This window comes from Anarrhichthys ocellatus, unplaced genomic scaffold (assembly GCF_004355925.1).
Source record: "Anarrhichthys ocellatus isolate YVR2014 unplaced genomic scaffold, GSC_Weel_1.0 scaffold13, whole genome shotgun sequence".
NCBI lineage: Eukaryota > Metazoa > Chordata > Actinopteri > Perciformes > Anarhichadidae > Anarrhichthys > Anarrhichthys ocellatus.
In genome coordinates this window covers 291,301-310,468 of record NW_022280043.1, presented here as the reverse complement: position 1 = coordinate 310,468, position 19,168 = coordinate 291,301, and the positions used below count along the sequence as shown (strand labels likewise).

Sequence of the window (19,168 nt, the reverse complement as noted above, 5' to 3'; positions counted from 1 at the left end):
GTCTTTATTATAAGACAATATGTTACAAAGCTAAATAAAAGGTACTGTATTGGACAGATGTCTATTTCAGCACTGATGCAGATTAACAAACTGTTTTGACAGAGGCAGCTGTAAAGACAGTTTGTTGTTATGCTGATTAGGCTGATAGTCATGTGCCTGGTGGTTTTAGTTTGTTCTCTCTGGGTTTTTATCCATTTTTAATTACTGTTCTTTCGACTGGCTCAATTTCTTTTGTTGACAGACTTAAGTCGCTGATTGGAAGTCACATTTATAGCTTCTGACTTTTTACCACACCTGTTTAATTTTCACAGATTTTATAAGAAAGGAATATGCAATAACCATTTTCATGACGAGAGAACAACTAGTCTCTGAACCGGCTCACAGAGAACACTTCCTGATGCAGCACTATCTAGTTCTCTCTCTCCGCCTGCATAGTCCTATTAATAAAAGCTGGCAGTGCTGCCCCGTGCCGCACTATGTTTCCGAGTAATGTGTTTTGTCAGAGAGAGGAATATGAGTGTGTGTGTGTGTGTGTGTGTGTGTGTGTGTGTGTGCGTGTGTCTCAGTGGGGGAATTGTAGCTTCCAGGGCCCTGTTGTAATATACGAGGGACCACTGAGAATATCAGAACTCTAAAACATCAATTACCTCTCTCACTCTTTCTTTTCCTTTCCCTCTTTCTCCCTGTCTTCAGCTCTCTCTCTCTCTCTTTCTCTCTCTCTCTCTCGCTGCAGAATGTACAATGTAACCTTGTCATCAACGTCCTCCACCTCTGTTTCAATTTGACAGTGAAAAATGCAGCTGCAATGAATAGCAAAGAATGTGTGTTTGTCCATCTCCGTCATCTCACTCATTTTCATTCTGTTCATCAGTGTGTGTGTGTGTGTGTGTGTGTGTGTGTGTGTGTGTGTGTGTGTGTGTGTGTGTGTGTGTGTGTGATCATTTTAGTTTTGTCTTAGGGGAATATAGATTGTGTGGTAATAATTTAAACTTGGTCACTCCTAGGTCTTTCGCAGATGTATGCAGTTACCCCTCTTAGCCCCCCATTTTACACTTAATCTGTGTGTGTGCACGTGTGTGTGTGTTTGCAAAGAGGAAATGCATTAGTAAATACATCAGACAGCCAGCAGTAGACTGGGTAGTGGAGTAACCTTAGGTTCTAGCTGGGTTAGCTTAGCTTTCATCTCTGCTCTCCTACCTCTCCTCCCTGGGGCAGTTTGGTGGCGTTTGGTCCGACGGGTCAGTCTGGTTGTTCGGCTGTGGGTGGTGATTGTGTCAAAGACTAAATTACTCTAGTTTTCTATAGTACTGATACATTTTAGTTAATAGACTAAGACTAAATCTAAATTTGTTGAAAAAAAATTACAAACCAGTGAGTGAGCAGCACCGTACTGTCTCTAAAAAGAGTGGTGACTGTAATATTGACACTGTCATTGAGATCAAGATGTCTCAGAAAAGAAAAAATCTGGAGATGAAAACTGAAGATATATGAGCTACTAGCTAATACTATTTAACTTGCTCATCTTTTAGATCAGATTCACAAACTACATGTTTATTGGCAGAGATGTACAGTGCGTGTGTGTGTGTGTGTGTGTGTGTGTGTGTGTGTGTGTGTGTGTGTGTGTGTGTGTGTGTGTGCCTTTAATCCTGGCATGCCAATTGCACTTTATTTTAACCTTGCCATTTAGCAGTACATAAACACTTTTATTATAAATGTTTGTTAATGCATTCATCAACAGTTGTAACTCCTTATGAGTCCTTATGAGTTATTGATAACATAATGTATCTGCAATAATGAATGAAATATGATTACATACATCAACAAATCTTGCACTGTTTTACTTTATAAAGCAGTTATCAACTGTTAATAATAATTCTAAGAATATATATAATAAGACTTCTTAGTAGTTCATATTTATTACAACTTATCTTTATCTATTTATACACAAGTTAAGGATGCTTCAAGGCCAGGAGAAGTTATAGTTGAAAATTACATTAATACATATTAATAAAAACGACATTATAGCGTGGTATACTGTAAATATTGATTGATTGTTTGTGTACTGTCTGTAAATGCTCAGTAGTGGGTTGTAGGTAGATTTCTATAAACTTCAAAATTCAAATTGTTGCACTGGCTTACTTCCCTGCTCTGTGTATGTGTGTTAAAGTCTGTAGATACATGGGTGAAAGCGGCGGAGAGACATTATTGCAGATGTCTTGGGAGAACGTACATCATCCGACATCTAAACAACGGCACATCATTAGTCATAACTGGCCTGTCCTCTGCGACCCCGGCCTGTAATTTGTAGGACCTTTTAGAGTGTTAACTGTTTTGTTTCATGAGCTCTCCTCCACTTATACCGAAGTGCAGTGATAAATCACCTCAACACTTAATCCATGACTGTATTTTGGAATTGGCTGTGTGCATTGACCTGCAGAGAGGTGGATGAAGGAGAAATGGGGCAGGAGATGGAGCAGCAGGGTGGCCTGATGATATAGAGATCGTCCTGTACCCAGAGGGTTAGAGGCCGGTTATTCCACAAATCACATTTATGACCACTGCTGTCAAAGCATCGTTGAGCAAGACGGCACACCCTTATCTGTTTTGACCGTTGGTTGTGTAGATGCATTTAAAGTCATTCCTTTTTATGCTGTATGGAATTTGGCAGATACCTTGTAAAAATGACGAAATGACTATTCTGATCAAAGGAAAAGTGTACATTTATTATTCATTTATCACAAAAACTTCACATTTGCAGTTTAAAGCTACTTTTCTTAGTTTTATATTGTCACTAAATGTCCAGTGTCCCACAGGCAGTGTTGTGAAAGTGATTCAAACCTGCTCGTTTGTGTTTTGATTAGGGTGTTCCTGGAAGCTCGGGCTCCCCTGGTAGAGACGGCCCCCCAGGAGCAAGGGTAAGACAATACACTGACATCACCTCTGTTGGTTACCGATACACAGTGTGGTTCTTGGAAATGTACAATATAGTACAGTGATGCATAGATCTACTCTACTGCAGTAATTACTTATATTGTCTACATCTCTATATACTATATAGCGTTGTAGATAATATGTATTTTTATTTAGTTTTGAGTTAAATGTCAATACAAAAGAAACACAAGATAATTGGTTTGTATGATGATAAAGCCATGTCTTTCTGCTAATACCCCATCATTACTAGTTGAAGGGGGTGCTCTAAGATATGAAAAAAAGGACATTTGGATATGGTTTTGAGAAAAGGCATGTAGGCATAGCAATACATTACAACTTAGAGTTTTCTATTCTTTCCATTCAGAACTTTCGAAAAACAAAAAAGAGCAATCACAAAGAGATAAAAAAGTGTTTTTTAACATTGTTTTTCAAGTTGTGTTTGTACCTGCTGTACGGTGGTACTTTTCCAGCTGTGTACAGTATCTAAATGTTGAACGTCTCTTCATAGAACCATACAAGTCATACCCCAGTTGAAGAAAACAAAGTAAAAATATAGTAACTGCGGTTGACAGAGGAATCAGGCCTTATAATACCCACCTGGGCTGTAAATACCAAAACAGTAACGCAGCCAGAGCATAATGTGTCGGCAAGCAGAAAGAAGAGGTTTTATCCAAACACATAATATGATAACAGAAAAGTTTTGTCTTGGCTTCGTTCCTGGCGAGGTGAAAGACTCTACACATAATCCATCAGCTGTCTCTTTGTTGGCTGACAGGGGTCCACACAGTCATCCCCTCGGTGGTAGTTTTCAGAACATCGTTTTCAGGCATGTCTTGTGGTTTCCTTCAGGACAATTGTCTGTTAACTGGGGTTTCTTTTCCTGATGCCAGATAGATTTGGAGTTCATGAACTTTCAGCAAGAAAAGCATTAAAGGACCAGTGTTCAGGATTTAGGTTGATATATTTGCAGAAATGTAAAATGTTATTCTTAACTATGCATGTTGCAAAGCCGTAATTCTACAGTTGCCCAAAACAGACAAACCAAGCACCGGCTCTAGAGAGCTGTGAACGTGTTTACATTACCTGAAGGCCATTGTACTTTTCCGACATGCCTGTGAAACTGCAGTAATATTAGCCTCCGAGTGAAAAACCGTGGTTCTGCCAACCGCCGTCTGAGTTTAGTCGCTCCTAAAGAAGGGTGGACGAAGGTCTTGAAAGAAACCATGGCGTTACCTCGGTTTTGCGCTCAGCTGCTCATGTTACCATAGTCTTGGAAAGGGAAGGGGTATTCAGTTGGTTGCAATCTGCAACCTTACTGCTAGATGACAATCATACACACTGGACCTTTAACTCACAATCTGTTTTTGGTTTGCCACTAACAACCATAAAAGTTACATTGATGTGAGAGATTTCTGAAGATTTGATTACTAGGTTACCCGACTATAGCTTGTAGACATATGGAGCAAGGTTTTGTCTGTACACATCACGTGTGAAGCATTGCAGTTTTGATGATAAGTAATGATATCTGAATATTACCATATTTTACAAACAAATGCATTATTATCAAAGTGTGTGTCTCCTTAATGTATAGTTCCTGTTATGGATACTAGAGATCTTTAAAGAATACTGCATTGGATTTACTTGATCAAATCAAGTGGTTAGTGAGCCCATTTTCAAGTTACAACGTATAAGGATTTGAAGGAAAGAATATTTATCTAGAATATTATTATATAAATATTCACAGCTTGATTCTTTTATGGTACGATTAACAAAGACCAAAGAGTCCTCAATTTCTAAGTCCTACACTGAACAGAGAAAACACGGCAAAACACCCACACTCACAGAATACAGTACATGTAATCGTGAAATTACTAATCAGGGAGCAATTTTGGCTGCTTTATATTTGGAGATAAACTCCCTTTGTAGCGCTGATTATGGCAGGGTTCCCACATCCATATTTCTTAAAAATGCTACATATCTATTTGTGATTGTTGAGACTTCAAGTGGTGGGTATGTTTGTAATACCACAGAGAGATAATTATGATTTTGTTTCCATAGGACATTTCAAATCAGTATTTTTATTGTTGCCGCATAACTGCAGCATCACAATCTGATGCTTCCAGCAGCATGCTCAGGCTGAATTCTCTCTAAATGTTTTTTTCAGTGGATGCATTGAAAGCAGTAGAGAAGGGGACGCAGTGAATACTGATAACAATCAATTCACAAGAGGTCATCAACGCAGCAGCCATTGCTGTTATCACTATTCTTTTGACAGCGATATAGAAAGTACTGAAGAGCTTTTGAAAAAGAATTAATTCACAATGCTTGTGCTTCCTAGTCTGCATCATCCAATGTGTACAAAGCAAAACGGCGAAAGCAGATAGCCCTTCATTGACTAAAACTGACCAGCATCGTACTAGTCCACCGGGCATAAACACTGCACGAAACAGTTTGTAAGGTGTATAAAAGCCAAAAGAAGTCTGGCAAAGACTTTGCTGCAGCAGCCAGTTCATTTGGAACAACAGTAACTGTCTCCTGGGTACTTTATTTGTCCATATCACAGTGAAATGGAAAACGGAAAGCTATAAATCTTTAGGCCCCCCCAAGATACATGCTCATAAAAAAGTGCCGACACTCCTGTCATAACTCCCAACTTTATTATTTAAGATATACTCGCCAAAATTGTGCTTGTGCGTCTAAGTTTACCTAAGACGGCTTTGCAAAGAAATAGAATAATCTTGTTAACACAGACAGAACCTGCCCTTTGTTGGTGGGTTTTCAGTATGTACATAAAAATCTGTATCGGTAGCTTTCCTGTACACCATAAACCTGTTGATGCTTGGAATATTACAGAAATTATACATTTGCTTGAACCTGGCTTCCTGTGAGAGAAGGCTGGAGGCTGAATTTCTTATATGAATATTAGAAAAAGAAAAAGTGGAATGTTTGGATTATGATATAGCCAGTAATGAAAATGTGCACAGTTTAACACCAGGCTGACTCTCATCCCAATGTATCATGTAATGTTTCTTTGCTTCACAGTGGACAATTTTATAACCTTTTTTGTTTTGAAATTATGACTATTTTTATTCCAGATGTGCCTCTGCTCAATTTAAAAGTGATTCAAAGTAGTTGAAGAGACACTAAGAGACTTGAATATTGGGAGGAGCTGAGGGCCAGTGTCCATGTTGAAAGGGCATCAGCCTCAATGTGTGACCACAAAGTAACTTTCGACATCTGAGCTAAAATGAAAGGATTAACTGAACCTAAGGTTAAGCTGTTTTCCAGGACAATCTGAAAATGTGTTTTCCTAACACTAAATTTGTTCAGTTTAAATGGCCTATAAATATCGAGGTAGGTCAAAGCCATCATGTTATTATATATCATGTTATTATATGTGATACCTTAACAAAACCAGACTAAAGACAGAATTGTCATACAGTTGGTATGAATGTGCTTCTAAAGTTAAAGCTCCAGTTTCATATCCACGTGTTCTCCTCAAACCACAGCATCATGGGGAAGACATTAAATGGTGGAGATGGTTTTAAACACCTGGAGGAAACTATAATACAAACTGTGAATAACTCAACAGTCTTATTGTGAAAAAGCCAACAGTCAGGAAGAATGCCCCCTGTGTTCTCTACAAACTGTCTAAAAGCAAAACCAAATATAAATGTTTGATTGGAGGCATTTTTTGGCAGACCTGGAGTTTGGACATCAGACGATGCAACAGTAGCAGATGTAGCAGCTGCTGAGTTTGGTGGCCATCAGTTGTCTGGATGTTAATTGTATTAGAAAATAACAGTCTTGCTGTAGGTTTAGTCTGGAGACTCGCAGGCCATTTAGAAAGGGCTTGTGCAAAACAAAGTTCAACCTACATTCATGAAAGTGCAGCTAACGTTTTGATATACTAAGCGTTTTTTGATCTGCGTCTCACAGGGTCTGCCGGGTAATAATGGACCACAGGGAAGACGAGGGCCTACTGGACCTGTTGTAAGTGTCTATTTTCTGATTATTCTCAGTATTCTTTTGTCTATCAGATCACCCTAATACATGGGCCCGACTGAAACCTTTGCTTCCTGTCACCTTCCTTCTTCTCCGTCTCTTTCATGTACTGCCTGTCTTTCTCTCAGGGAGCCCCAGGAGGACCAGGAGCTCTAGGACCTGCTGGGTCAGCAGGGCTTCAAGGAGATCAAGGACTTCCTGTGAGTGAAAACTATTGTTTTATTTTGTTAAGAATGATGTGAAAAAAAACCTCCGACACTGAAATTTCTTCTGGGCTCAGGAACTCTCTTGAAATGCCTGTGAAAAGTCCACTTGATGGAGTTTGACAGAACATGTTTTTCTCCCACCATGTCTCCCTAAATTTACAGGAGAACAATAATATCACAGGTGAATCACAAAGTTACAGATTTGTTTAAATATGAATAACATTGTGGTTCGATTCCAATGCAAGGAGCGCACACAGATTGTTTATTCTTCTCCTATTTGTCCGTTTTTTCTATCTTGACTGGAAAGAGATTTTTGGACACAGTCCTCATTATAACACGTGTCATTTAGTCAGAAATTAGTATTACCAATAAAACGTATTTCTTTAGAATATCAAAGAGACGAATCCTATTGAATAATAATTAATCTTTTGAAAATCAAAATATGAAGGTTCACCTTTGATTCTAAATGTACAGTAAGTCAGTTTGTTAAGACAGACAAAATAATGTGTCGGAGAAGGATGCAGTGGAGAAGATGTTGGGTTCCAAACTTTGTGTAATGCCGACAGAAACAGATGATACTGTGATGCTGGTGACAGCTAATCTAGTCTTGGGTCAGCTCTGCAGGCCAGAAGCAAAGTTTGGCTCAGAGAGGCAGAGCTATAAATCACGTACAGAAACTCTCGCTCCCTTGACACACACACACACACACACGCACACACAAAAAATGGGAGGGATCACATCTGCCTCATCTCTAAGATGTAGAAGACACAGACACCCCCTATGAATGTATGAACATGCAACAAACAAACACGGATACAAAAAAGAAAATCAGATCTCGCTTCCCTGAGAAATAATCTCTTAAACATCTTAAACTTTTAGTTTCAAAATTCACCTCAACATTAAATTGCTGATTCGTTCCTCTTTCTGCCCCCTGCAACCCTTCTCCAGGTTTCTGCTGCAAGATTATATTTTGCTCTGAAACAAATGTTTCCTATCTGAAGTAGCAGCCATGAAAATCAGCAGGGAACTTTTTTCATTTTTTTTCATCGTGATGTAACTGACCTTAAGACGTGGAAATCATTCCAAGTAGTTTTGTTGAGGTGGACACAAAAGTGCCACACATCTGTCCTACTGCTATGACCAATTCACTAAAGGACAGCGGATTTTTTATTTTTTTTATAGTGCTTGACTTGGTTGCAATCCAACTCATGTTTGCCATTTACAACAAAAACAACAACAATCTTCTTGGGATTGTTTTGTCAGTCCATACTGAGGAGCTGTGCAAGAGGAAAATCTTCTTAAAATTACTTCCCTCTGCGGATGAATTGTAAAACATTATAAGTGAAAAAACATTGACTCTGTACTTTGGACAGATTCTGCATATACAGGGCACAATAGGAAGATAGTTTTGATAAAATAATTAAAGAAATCAGATTTGTACGAGAGATATTCCTGTTTTTTTCACACTCGGATCCAAACGTTGGCTCCACACAGTTTGATGTGGGTTTCCCAAGTCACAGGGATAAGACAGTAGACATTTACTGTATATGTCCAGGAAGACTCAGGATATTCAGACAGACACACAGAGGAGGTCCAGGAGAACATTTTTAGTGTGGAGACCTGCACTCCAATTCAACGGCTGTGTCAAATGTTGGCAAAGGCTTTCCATCATTTTTTTATTCAAAAGCTGTAACAACATCAAACTGATATGTATCATATCTGCACATAGTTCTGTGGCCAGGAAATAGTTGTCTTTTATTTGCCTCCGGATCACAATGCGTTACACTGTGATATGCATTGACTGGCTTTATGTGCTTGGCAGGTTTTTGTGTGCGTGTGTGTTGTGATCAGATATGCATCTGTGTGTTTTACAGTGTTGGCAGTAGCAGAAAAGAATCTCATCCAAGCCAAAGAATTGCACTCTGTTTGTGGGTTAGGGCACGCATGCTTTGGGGCTTATGTGTATGTTGTCTTTCGGACACAAAGAACCTCGACACAAATTTAAATGCATTTAGTCATACCAGCTGTTAGATCAGAGAAGAAAAAAGTGTGTGCGTGTGTTTGTGTGAGATGATAAGGCGTAGAGAGATGGAGAGTAATGAGCTGGGGACTTTAAAAGGAGGGAGAGAGACTATTTCTGAGTACACATTACAGTCATTTAGCAGACGCTTTTATCCAAAGCGACTTACAATTCAGATTCTATCACATTTCTACACTGTAGGCACAACTACGGGAGCAATTTTGGGGATAAGTGTCTTGCTCAAGGACACGTCGACATGCGACTAGCAGAGCCAGAGCCGGGGATCGAACCGCCGACCATCTGATTGAAGGACGGCCCTCTCCCAGTCAAATGTTAATTCTCCTCCTCTGCTTCTGTGTTCCAGGGTCCTGGTGGTACCAAAGGTGATAAGGGAGAAAGAGTAAGTCATTCCACTTACACACTTCAACCACAGTTTAGAGCAAATCATTTTTTTACTGCTCCATTATACAGTGGAAATATTGTTACTTTGCTGAAGTAAAACTCAGACTATTACCAAATGATGCTCCAGTACACATTCCCTGTTAATAGTTTGTCTTTTGCACCAAAATTCACTTGATTTCTCTTTTTCAGTCCCTCAACCTCGTTTAGAGCAAACCAAATTAAATCAGTGTTCATAGTTCAAATTTGCAGCTGAGCTGGGTCTGTATTTCTGCTGACACAGCAGCCAGGCCATCACCGCCGAGGGCTTTAGAGACATGCAACTTGAATTGAACCTGTAATTCCTGTTTCTGCCCCATTTTATACAAATGCAACTTTACACCACCTTTCATTAGACCCTCCTCTTGCCTCCTAAAAGCCCAAGGAAAGCTCCTCCAGAGCCACAGAAGACGTTATTCAACAGTTTTCATGGGTTGTGTAGTGGTTCTTGTGACAAGTAAACTGAACTTTGAGGTTAGGATTAAAAAACTATCAGTTACAACTTAAGTCCAACAGTTGGAAAACCTTTTCAAGTCATTAACTCAATACCATCTCTAGTTTCAGGTCACTAGAATAAACTTTGAATATTAAGTAAGGCTCTTCATACAACAAGTTAAGTCTCCAATAAACTGACTCATGTCAGATTTCACAGCCACTTATTCTAGCTATCAACTCAAATAAAAACAAAGTACTTAAATACTTATACTGTATACCTTGCTCTCATAGGTGAGCTATCTGTTTTGGCCAATATCAATATAAGGGGCATCAGAATGTGGAAGTTACAAACATTAAAACACTCATCCACCCATGTATTAACCACTGGTCTGAGTGTTTCTGTAACTGTGGTTGCTCAAATTGAAAAGTGATATCAATCTATTGTGTGGTTGTATAATATCAGACCGTGAGAGCTCCATATTTGTTCTTCAGGGTGATGTGCAAACCCAAGCAGCTGTGCGTGCCATCGCACGACAAGTGTGTGAGCAGCTCATCCAGAGTGAGTAATCGGGGATATTTACACACTAACACCAGCATGTTATGAAGTACAAATTCCCTGCTGAAAATGTTTCGTCTGACCTCTACTGGCTTCATTTCTCACCTGTGGTAAAACGTCATGATAAATAAACAACTGGAAACAATTCTTAAAGCGTCAAAAAGCGAATTCTAAATCATTTCGAATCACTCTCCTCCTCTACCTCCTGCAGGCCACTTGTCTCGCTATAACTCCATACTGAACCAGATCCCCGTCCAGTCAGCAGTGTCAGTCCGAACAGTACCCGGACCACCCGGAGAGCCAGGTAGGAGAGGCCTCCCAGGAGCTCAGGGAGAGCAAGGGCCATCTGGTAGGCCAGGCTTCCCCGGCACCAGCGGCCAGAACGGACGACCGGGAGAGAGAGGTGAGAGAGGAAGATATTGAAGGATGTGTCTATGAGTAAAGACAGTTATTTACAGGATGCATAACACATGTCGCGAGAAAGACGGGCAGAGGAAAAGTATACATGGTAATTTCCATACGTACAGTATATCTCTTATTCTCTCAGAACTATACAGACCGATTACACGCCATCATCAGTCCTTCACTGTTTGGGTTGTGTCTAGACACTCTGACTGCATGCTTTTGTTTATACAAGCATTAGAAAGAGTGAGGAAACATTGAAGTGTTTATTAGACTGCTCTTGCTGCAGTGAGCAGGTTATAGTCTGATCTGAACTCATAATAGTCGTATGGTTTACGAAAACACTGTCTATATGGACACTTTGGCTTCTCTTTTATTGAATGTTTCATGTCTTTTGGGGTATAACAGCATTTATTACAGAGCTGACAGGAAATGAGGGAAGCCATTACTGTCTAAGAGGCTGTAAAGCTTGAGTGAAGACAACATAATGATTCCATTGGTACCAACCATGTCATGTTAGCTTGTCGGGATGGGGGCTGAAAGTTTGGCTACATTTGGGCAAGAGAAAACTCACAGGGGTCCCTTGACCTTTCCCATCAATGAAAATGGATTCAATTTAAAGTCATGCCCACTTTATGCTAATAACATGCTGTTTCTGAATATGCTGTACCATCCTGTATTTGAATATTTCTGCATACTGGGGGTCCATAAACAGTCTTGGAATTGCATAAATTGGGTGTGACTGGAAAGCTTAGACTCTTTTGGATCCAATGAGCCCAACTTTATTCATGTGTGATGACGTTAGTCCCCATAGCAGCCATTTCACATAGTGAGATCATTTTTTAAACTTGACATCCCCAAATAAAATGACCCATTGTGACCTCTAAGATAATCACAGCCTCATTAAACTTTACTACCTCAAACTAGAGACCTAGGGCATTCAGAGAATGTATGGCTGTCAAGTGTTGATTGTAAAAAGAACCGTTATTTTTTCCTATAGGTTTATTGACAATAAGAGCGTTTCTGAGCAGTTTCCAGAACAGAAGTGCGAGTCAACCAATCTGCCAAAATCCAAATCACAGCATGGATTTTTCTATTGTGTACCTAAAGGTCTTGGCATCTTGATGTGGTATTTTAGCGGAATTTTTGATTATTTTTATAATTTCCCAAGTTTTTTATTTAAATTTAGCACCAAATCTATGTAACAAACAGTATTAACCCAACAGGTGGTGCAGCAACGTATGCAACATAAAGAGCATGGGATCATATTCTTCCATCATAATGTTTGTGGTCTGGCCTGCTCTCTTACTCACAGTCAGGGTCAGAGCTCTGCAAGGTTCAGTCCAGGCCAGAAGGCAGTAACTCCGATATCCATGACGTAATTCATAAAAACAGCTTTTATGAGGCTCAGTCTTCATCACTAAAACATGCAACCCACACTAAAAACCCTCATACGGAATGAGCCTGCGCACACGGAGGGTTAGGAAAGCTGAGAGTAGCTGTCAGGAAATGTCCAGCATGGTTACCTCCCCTTTAGAAGTTCAGACCTTTGATTCTACCCAATAACATTTACGATCTGCAGCCACCACGCACACTGGTTTCAGTTCAGTTTATAAAAAAATAGAGTCAGCCAAATATTATAAAAGACGTATAGCAGGCTTAAGAAAAGTAGACATGTTATTATTAAGTCAGATAATTCCAGAATGAGGAAGAAAGCTGTGATCAGGCTGAACGGATGAAACAATGTATAGTCCCCATACAATATTGTCCTGAATATAGAGAGACTATATGGGTCAGTTAGTGGCCATTGTAGAGAAAATATTATGAGACGAGGCCGCCAGTGTAGAGAATATTTTTTATTTGCGGTAATGTAAAATGTTTTATCCTGAGCCCCACTGTGCTTACTTCCTCTTTACCGATGCAGTTGATTAAGGTGGTCATAAAAGCAGCATTAAATGAAATCTGCAGATCATCAGCTTTGTATGGTTCTCTAATATCAGAGTGCATCCATCCGGTCTATAACAGCTGCACCGCCGTCCGTCTAATTTTATTAGACGGACCTTCCACGCATAATTTGTCCGGCACATTTCTCACGAAATTTGAAATGTAATACTGATGTTGGGATAGAAAGTGGTGAAATACTTTTCCTAATTTAAATAAACAAGTTTTTTCTTCAGTGGATGTGTGAAGTAAACATACCAACAACACCCTACTATTGATGCCAAAATGCAGACGCATTAACAGCAAAATTAACAAAAAGGTTGGGGATCATTGCTTTAATCTTTAGAAATGCGTTATATGTTATAACTATTATGATCTATAACTATAGCTGTTAGCTAAATGTAGTGGAGTAGAAAGTTTGTAATGTGTATTTTTTTGATACACGTTAAACTCTGTGTGTGTTTGCAGGTCTTTTGGGAGAGAAGGGAGAGAGAGGGAGTCCAGGAGTTGGAAGTCAGGGGCCTCGAGGACAATCCGGACCTCCAGGTAAGATACTGACAAACCTACACACAGCTCTGAGCATGCTCAATAAGCTAAACCAACTGAATCCACTCTTTCTAGTCTTTTTGCTCAAATATCATTTGGAGACGCTGTAGCTGCTTCAAAATTAGATCATTCAACTTTATTCTGAACATTTCTTTGTGGTGTTTCCCGACTGCGACCAAGCGGGGAGCTGCCATATAGGAATGTTTTCCATTGTGTTCAAATGTTTCAAATATTGAAACAATATAATTGCACAGATACTCGATGTGTTTCAGATCTGCGTTACTCTCTGTTAAATCGCTGTCTGAGAAAAGCAAGCAGACGTTTTGAAGCGTGAATATATAATGTGCTGTATTGATTTCCCTGTTTAAAGTTTGGGGTTTGTATTATGGAAATATCTCCGGGATGGGATTTACTGTTTACTGTTGTGCGATCAATACTCACAGAACAAGCTCACAAAACTACCCGGAAACTTTTCTATTATCAGATAACTTCAATATATGAAAAAGGAAATCTTTTCTGAGAGAAATAGGGCAAAGCTCTCCGTCTCTTCCCTGTGCTTTTCTGAAATATTTGTGGGACGACAATTTTAGCTCTTGGCAAATGAAACCCCCCTAAAAATATTGATTTCATATTTCAGCTAACTGCTGAAGTGAGTCCTGATGGAGCACTTTCTCTTGTGTAAACAGAAGCCTCTGGCTAAAAACTGTGTTATTCCCGCTTCTGCCCTCAGGACATTAACTATTATCTCCCTCATCCAGAAATGACAATCATGTCCTTTCTGCCATGTTGTCACAGCAGCAGAGAGAGGGATTTAGAGGAGATTGAAGAGGTGATCGTACAGTGACAGGATGTAGCCTGGCACATTTTCTGTTTATTTTCTTTCCCTCTCTTCTTTAAGCCCTCTCACCAGGTGTCACACTGGCGGAGTTGCTTTAACACAAACTTTTCCTCCATCCTCAGGCCTGCCAGGTGAAGGACGGATAGGCAGCCAGGGGCCCCCTGGTCGGCCTGGTAATCCGGGGACACCGGGGAGGTCAGGGAATCCAGGTGCCACAGGACCAGCCGGCCCGCCAGGATACTGTGACCAGAACTCCTGTCAGGGGTACAACGTCGGAGGTAAACACTTTATTTTAACCCCCTTTATTTAGCATTCATAAGCAGTAAACATCTATTGAATAAATTGATTATAAAACACTGTAATATAGTCGTGATATGACGACATTTTGTTTGTTATATCGCAGTACTTTCAACAATTATAACTTCTCCTATGAGCACGCCTTCAGTATAATGTAGAGGGCATCGCCATATAATAATGATTGGTCCTGATTACGATCAGAGCCATTACATAAAAAGTCTAGTAACCACTGCTGTAGAAAAATGAACATAAAAGCACACATGTACACAGTAGGTCAGGTTTCTGCAAACTAAAATAACATTTTGATTGGAATATTTTCCCAAAAGCAGTCAAAACACAAAATATGCAAAAAAACCTTTGTTTAGACTTTAGCAGTGCCGATATGTTCTTTTGCAACTGAGCATTAACTTTAATCTTTTGCTACTATAAAACACTGAAATATGGTTTTCACAGTGACAGTAGGCTGTGAGATATTTATTGGTCTCATAAAGCTCTCAAAGAGTTGGAGAATGATCTAGCTTTTATGGTTGTTCCACTGTGAAGTTTATACATTCATGTCCACACTTATGGATTAAGAAATGAACTGTCACTGTGGATTAAGAAATTAACTGTGTCACTGTGTATATAAATCAATTCCAGTCAAATGTGACTCTTGCCGATTATTCTCAACCGTGGTTAACGGATTATTCTCAACCGTGCAATGGTTAAATGTGGCCTCCCTGCCTACTTTAAAGAAAAATAGAGTATGTGTAGTACTATTGTTCCTTTCACAGCAGCTAGATTTTCAAGGGATAGTTCAGTTTACTTGTATTTACCCAAACCCATTAAAAAATAATGTATACAGTTTAAAGCTGTGGGTACAATGCTGTTAGCCTCTCATATCTCAATAATATTTGTTGACTTATAAAACACTATTCTATACACCTCGTCTTTTTTCCATCATAAAAAGTCAAAGTTTAGTATGTTGACAAACGTAATAGTAGTCATTGTTTAGTATGTGAAAAAGTCACAATATATGATGTTGAAAAAATGTCATAAAACGTCATATGTTGAAATAAATTCTTGGTATAGTATGTCGAAAAAACAGTCAAGTCGAATTATAGTACAGTATAGTATGTTGAAAAAAGTCATAATACAGTATGTTGAAAAAGAACAGCTTGTCTCAAAAAAACATCATAAAAAGTCATAGTATAGTATGTAGAAAAAAGGCCATAGTATAAAGTGTCAAAAAATAGTATATACTGTATATAGTATAGCATGTTGCAAAAAGTCATAGTATAGTGTGACCAAAACGTAATAAAAAGCTATCAAATATTATGTTGAAAGTCATACGTCACAAAACAGCTCGTGGAAAAGTCGTTGTATGGTATGACTATAAAAAAATGTTTGAAAAAAGTAATTAAAACAAGTCTTAGTATAGAAAAAATCATAACAAATGGTATAGTATGCAATCAAAAACGCTATAAATAGCCACAGCCATGTATATCATTTGCGTGTAATTAAAGCTGTTCTAGTACTGGTTGGTTGATATAAAAGTAACTGTTGATTATTATTATATCTCCTACATGTCAGAGGTCTAATTCCTAAAATACAACTCAATTTAACTTAATATTTTAGTCTAGCTGTATACATGCAATTAATTACCTTCAAATGAGTATTCATGGAGTAATATGAGGTAAAACACTGCAGTTATGGTGTAAAACTGCAAAAAATGGCTGAACTCAGTGTTTGATTCAGTTTTACTCACAAGGGGTGTTATTTGCAGGCATACTCTGCACTCTCTGTTTTGTACTACTGAATTCTGTGTTGGAAATCTTTATTTACACTTTCTCAAGTACAGAAAGAGAAATATAGATTTGACACATTTTCCTTCTTTCCAAAAGTTTTATTTGAATGTCTTGATATTTATTCTAGCTAAATGTTTTATAAGAACCTCTCAGGGTGTGTGTATTTTCTTCCTCCAAAAGAGAGGAAGAGATTCAAACACTCATTTTTCTACCTCCAAAACCGCAACCTAACAGCTGTGGATGTACTGTCACTGCGGATTCAGAGGTTTAACTCTTTGGTGTTGTTGGGTTTTCTTCCTGATATGAGGTGTAAAATCTTCTCTCTGTCTCTCTTTGTTCTCCTGTGTTCCCCTCCCTCTGTCCCTTTCTCTTCCTGACTGAAGATCAACAGGACTATGGGAATGATTACTGAGGAACATTCTTCAACCGTCCTCTCCTCACCTCCATCCACTCCTCGCTCTGTGCCCTTTACATACGACTAAAAACTGAGAAAATTGATAAATTATTCCTTCAAAGCCTTCATATTTCTTGGAATGGATAATTACTCCTGACCCCGGTGTTTAACCTCTAATCCCTGCGGCAGCGGTTAATACATTTTGTTTCTCCAGAGACCTCTTTCCAACCAACACTTAATTTTTGCAGAATCTTTTGTAAAAGTATCTGGATTTTTTAAGGCACTTAATCTAACAAACACATCTGTGCATTTATCCATTTAAAGTTATAAGCAATTTTAGTGATTTTAGTCGACTATGTTCGCTCATATTTTGGTGTGCTGCACATTTTTAGAATGTATTATTCACACCAGATTTTCACTCTTTATGCACACAATACTCCGTGATTCCTTATCATGAATAGAAATTAGATTAATTTCCACCATCAGTTAACGTTCTTGATATAATTGAAACGTTAATCTGGCTTCTTCGTCATTTGACGGTCTCTGAGACAAAAATAGATTAGCTTTTCTTCCCACACGACCAAACAAAACCCCATAACGCTGCTGCGATGATCACCCCCACTGATCTCAGTGCCATCTGTCAACAAATACTAGTGTACACAATGGTTTGCTGCTGCAGCCTCTGCTTCAAGCTCAAATCGCTCCGAAGCTAATCTCATCTTTCAAAACCTGATGGATCAGCTAAATAGTGATGAATTGCTTTGATGCTGATTGGGTGCATTCATTACTGAAAAAAACCGCTCTATCTGTACATCTCATTTACTGGAAACTGGGCAAAGGTTTACTCCTAATGTGACCCAGATGTGATTGTTTTTTTGGGGCAATATGGGGTAGAAACCAGATTTTTCTTAAATTTCATTAATCCACTTCCCCATTAACCAAAACTTTTGGAGTCAAATATGCCTGTGCAACTTCTATTCGACTTGTTTTGTAACATTTCAATAGTGCAGTGCCTCGTTATTGCTGTTAAGTAACAGTGGTGGCATTCAAGGTTATTGTTGTCCCAATGTCAGCCTTCCAACTTTCCTCCATGTTTCCCGTGGTGGTGGTTTTATGTTCACTACGGTGATCCAGAAACATTCACTCAAACTGACTCTAAATATTCCCACCACCCCAGTCCAACCCCTGCCTCAGGGCGGCTACCAGCCCTACAATCAGCCGTACAACCCTGCTGCAGTTGCTTACAACAACCAAGGAGGCGAAGAGGAGGAGGAAGAGCAGGACCCTTATTACCGTGGTTACCCCCAACAGCCTTCACAACTGGCTCATGGCCACCAGGGTTACCACTCGAGCCCTACCCACTCTGAGAACACGGAGGTGAGGTCGCCGGGCATCGCCAGGAGGTTTTCACGTAACGCAGTCGTGTGAATGACGAGAGAGGACTTTAGAGGAAGGATGGACTCACCTAAAGTGCTTGAGCCCCGCACGGCACAACATACACACTGATATTCATACATGGAAACAAATCAGACACTGACATGCACGCATACACTGTCCCCCATCTGAAACTGTGTATCCAGTGGTTTTCTCCACCTGGTGAAACAATGTAAATAGGTCTGTGGACTCTTGTACAATATCTCTGTAAATGGGGGGTCTAAAAAGTGCCTGATCTATGTTGGCATCGTCCAGCTGTAATGTAAAGGTAAGACCTGTTTTTTTTTTTCCATCTCACAGCTGATTTCAGGACTAAACCCTTCTCTTTATGTAAAGCTGCATGTCTCCTTTGAGCCAAACATTGAGTGTGTAACTGGACACACGCATCTTGTTTTGGGTGTATGTTACATGCTAGATTATTGTACAATTCAAATGGAGGACATCGAGCTGGCAACATTTGTACAGGCTGCTTTTTCTAATGATGAATCACGATTCCATGCCGTCTTTATTTTAGTGTGTAAAGGAATATTGAAATGTTTTTGAAGTGGTTTTCTTCGTATAGTATTGTTTGCTTCTTACTATTACTGGAGTTAATCCCCCAAACTTTACTGTAGAAGCATCCGATTTCTGTCAAGTTTAATATTACCTTAACACTGTGGAACACAATCAAATGTATGACAATTTTATTCAGAGAAAATCTATCTACCATCATACTTTGTGCTGCAATATTTCCTTCAGTTGGTACTGGTACAAAGATGGACCAGGTCTGTTCTGGGTTTTAATACTTGTGTTGTTTTTGTCTTGTTGCCCCCGTTTGTTTTCTTTATTGTTCTTATGCAAAGTTGGGCCTGCTCACTGTGGAAGCTGTTTGCTCACTGGTTGACCTCTGACCTCTTGCTGGAATGAGACTTGCATCCAATTGTTTTTTAAAAACAGTC

The 19,168-nt window shown here is 39.3% G+C and overlaps 1 protein-coding gene across 6 annotated transcripts in view; it reads left to right on the top strand.

The window, feature by feature from the left end:
* The window catches only part of col14a1a (collagen, type XIV, alpha 1a), a 112,486-nt gene extending 95,658 nt beyond the window's left edge, over nucleotides 1-16,828 (top strand). For all 6 annotated transcript variants that reach the window (XM_031853413.1, XM_031853417.1, XM_031853414.1 and 3 more), the window contains 9 exons: nucleotides 2,862-2,915; nucleotides 6,871-6,924; nucleotides 7,065-7,136; nucleotides 9,527-9,562; nucleotides 10,528-10,594; nucleotides 10,803-10,994; nucleotides 13,403-13,480; nucleotides 14,441-14,596; nucleotides 16,786-16,828. In XM_031853413.1, coding sequence (XP_031709273.1) covers nucleotides 2,862-2,915; nucleotides 6,871-6,924; nucleotides 7,065-7,136; nucleotides 9,527-9,562; nucleotides 10,528-10,594; nucleotides 10,803-10,994; nucleotides 13,403-13,480; nucleotides 14,441-14,596; nucleotides 16,786-16,814 — 738 coding nt within the window. In that variant the 3' untranslated portion in view covers nucleotides 16,815-16,828. The remainder of the gene's footprint in view (nucleotides 1-2,861; nucleotides 2,916-6,870; nucleotides 6,925-7,064; nucleotides 7,137-9,526; nucleotides 9,563-10,527; nucleotides 10,595-10,802; nucleotides 10,995-13,402; nucleotides 13,481-14,440; nucleotides 14,597-16,785) is intronic.
* Nucleotides 16,829-19,168: the final 2,340 nt, after the last annotated feature.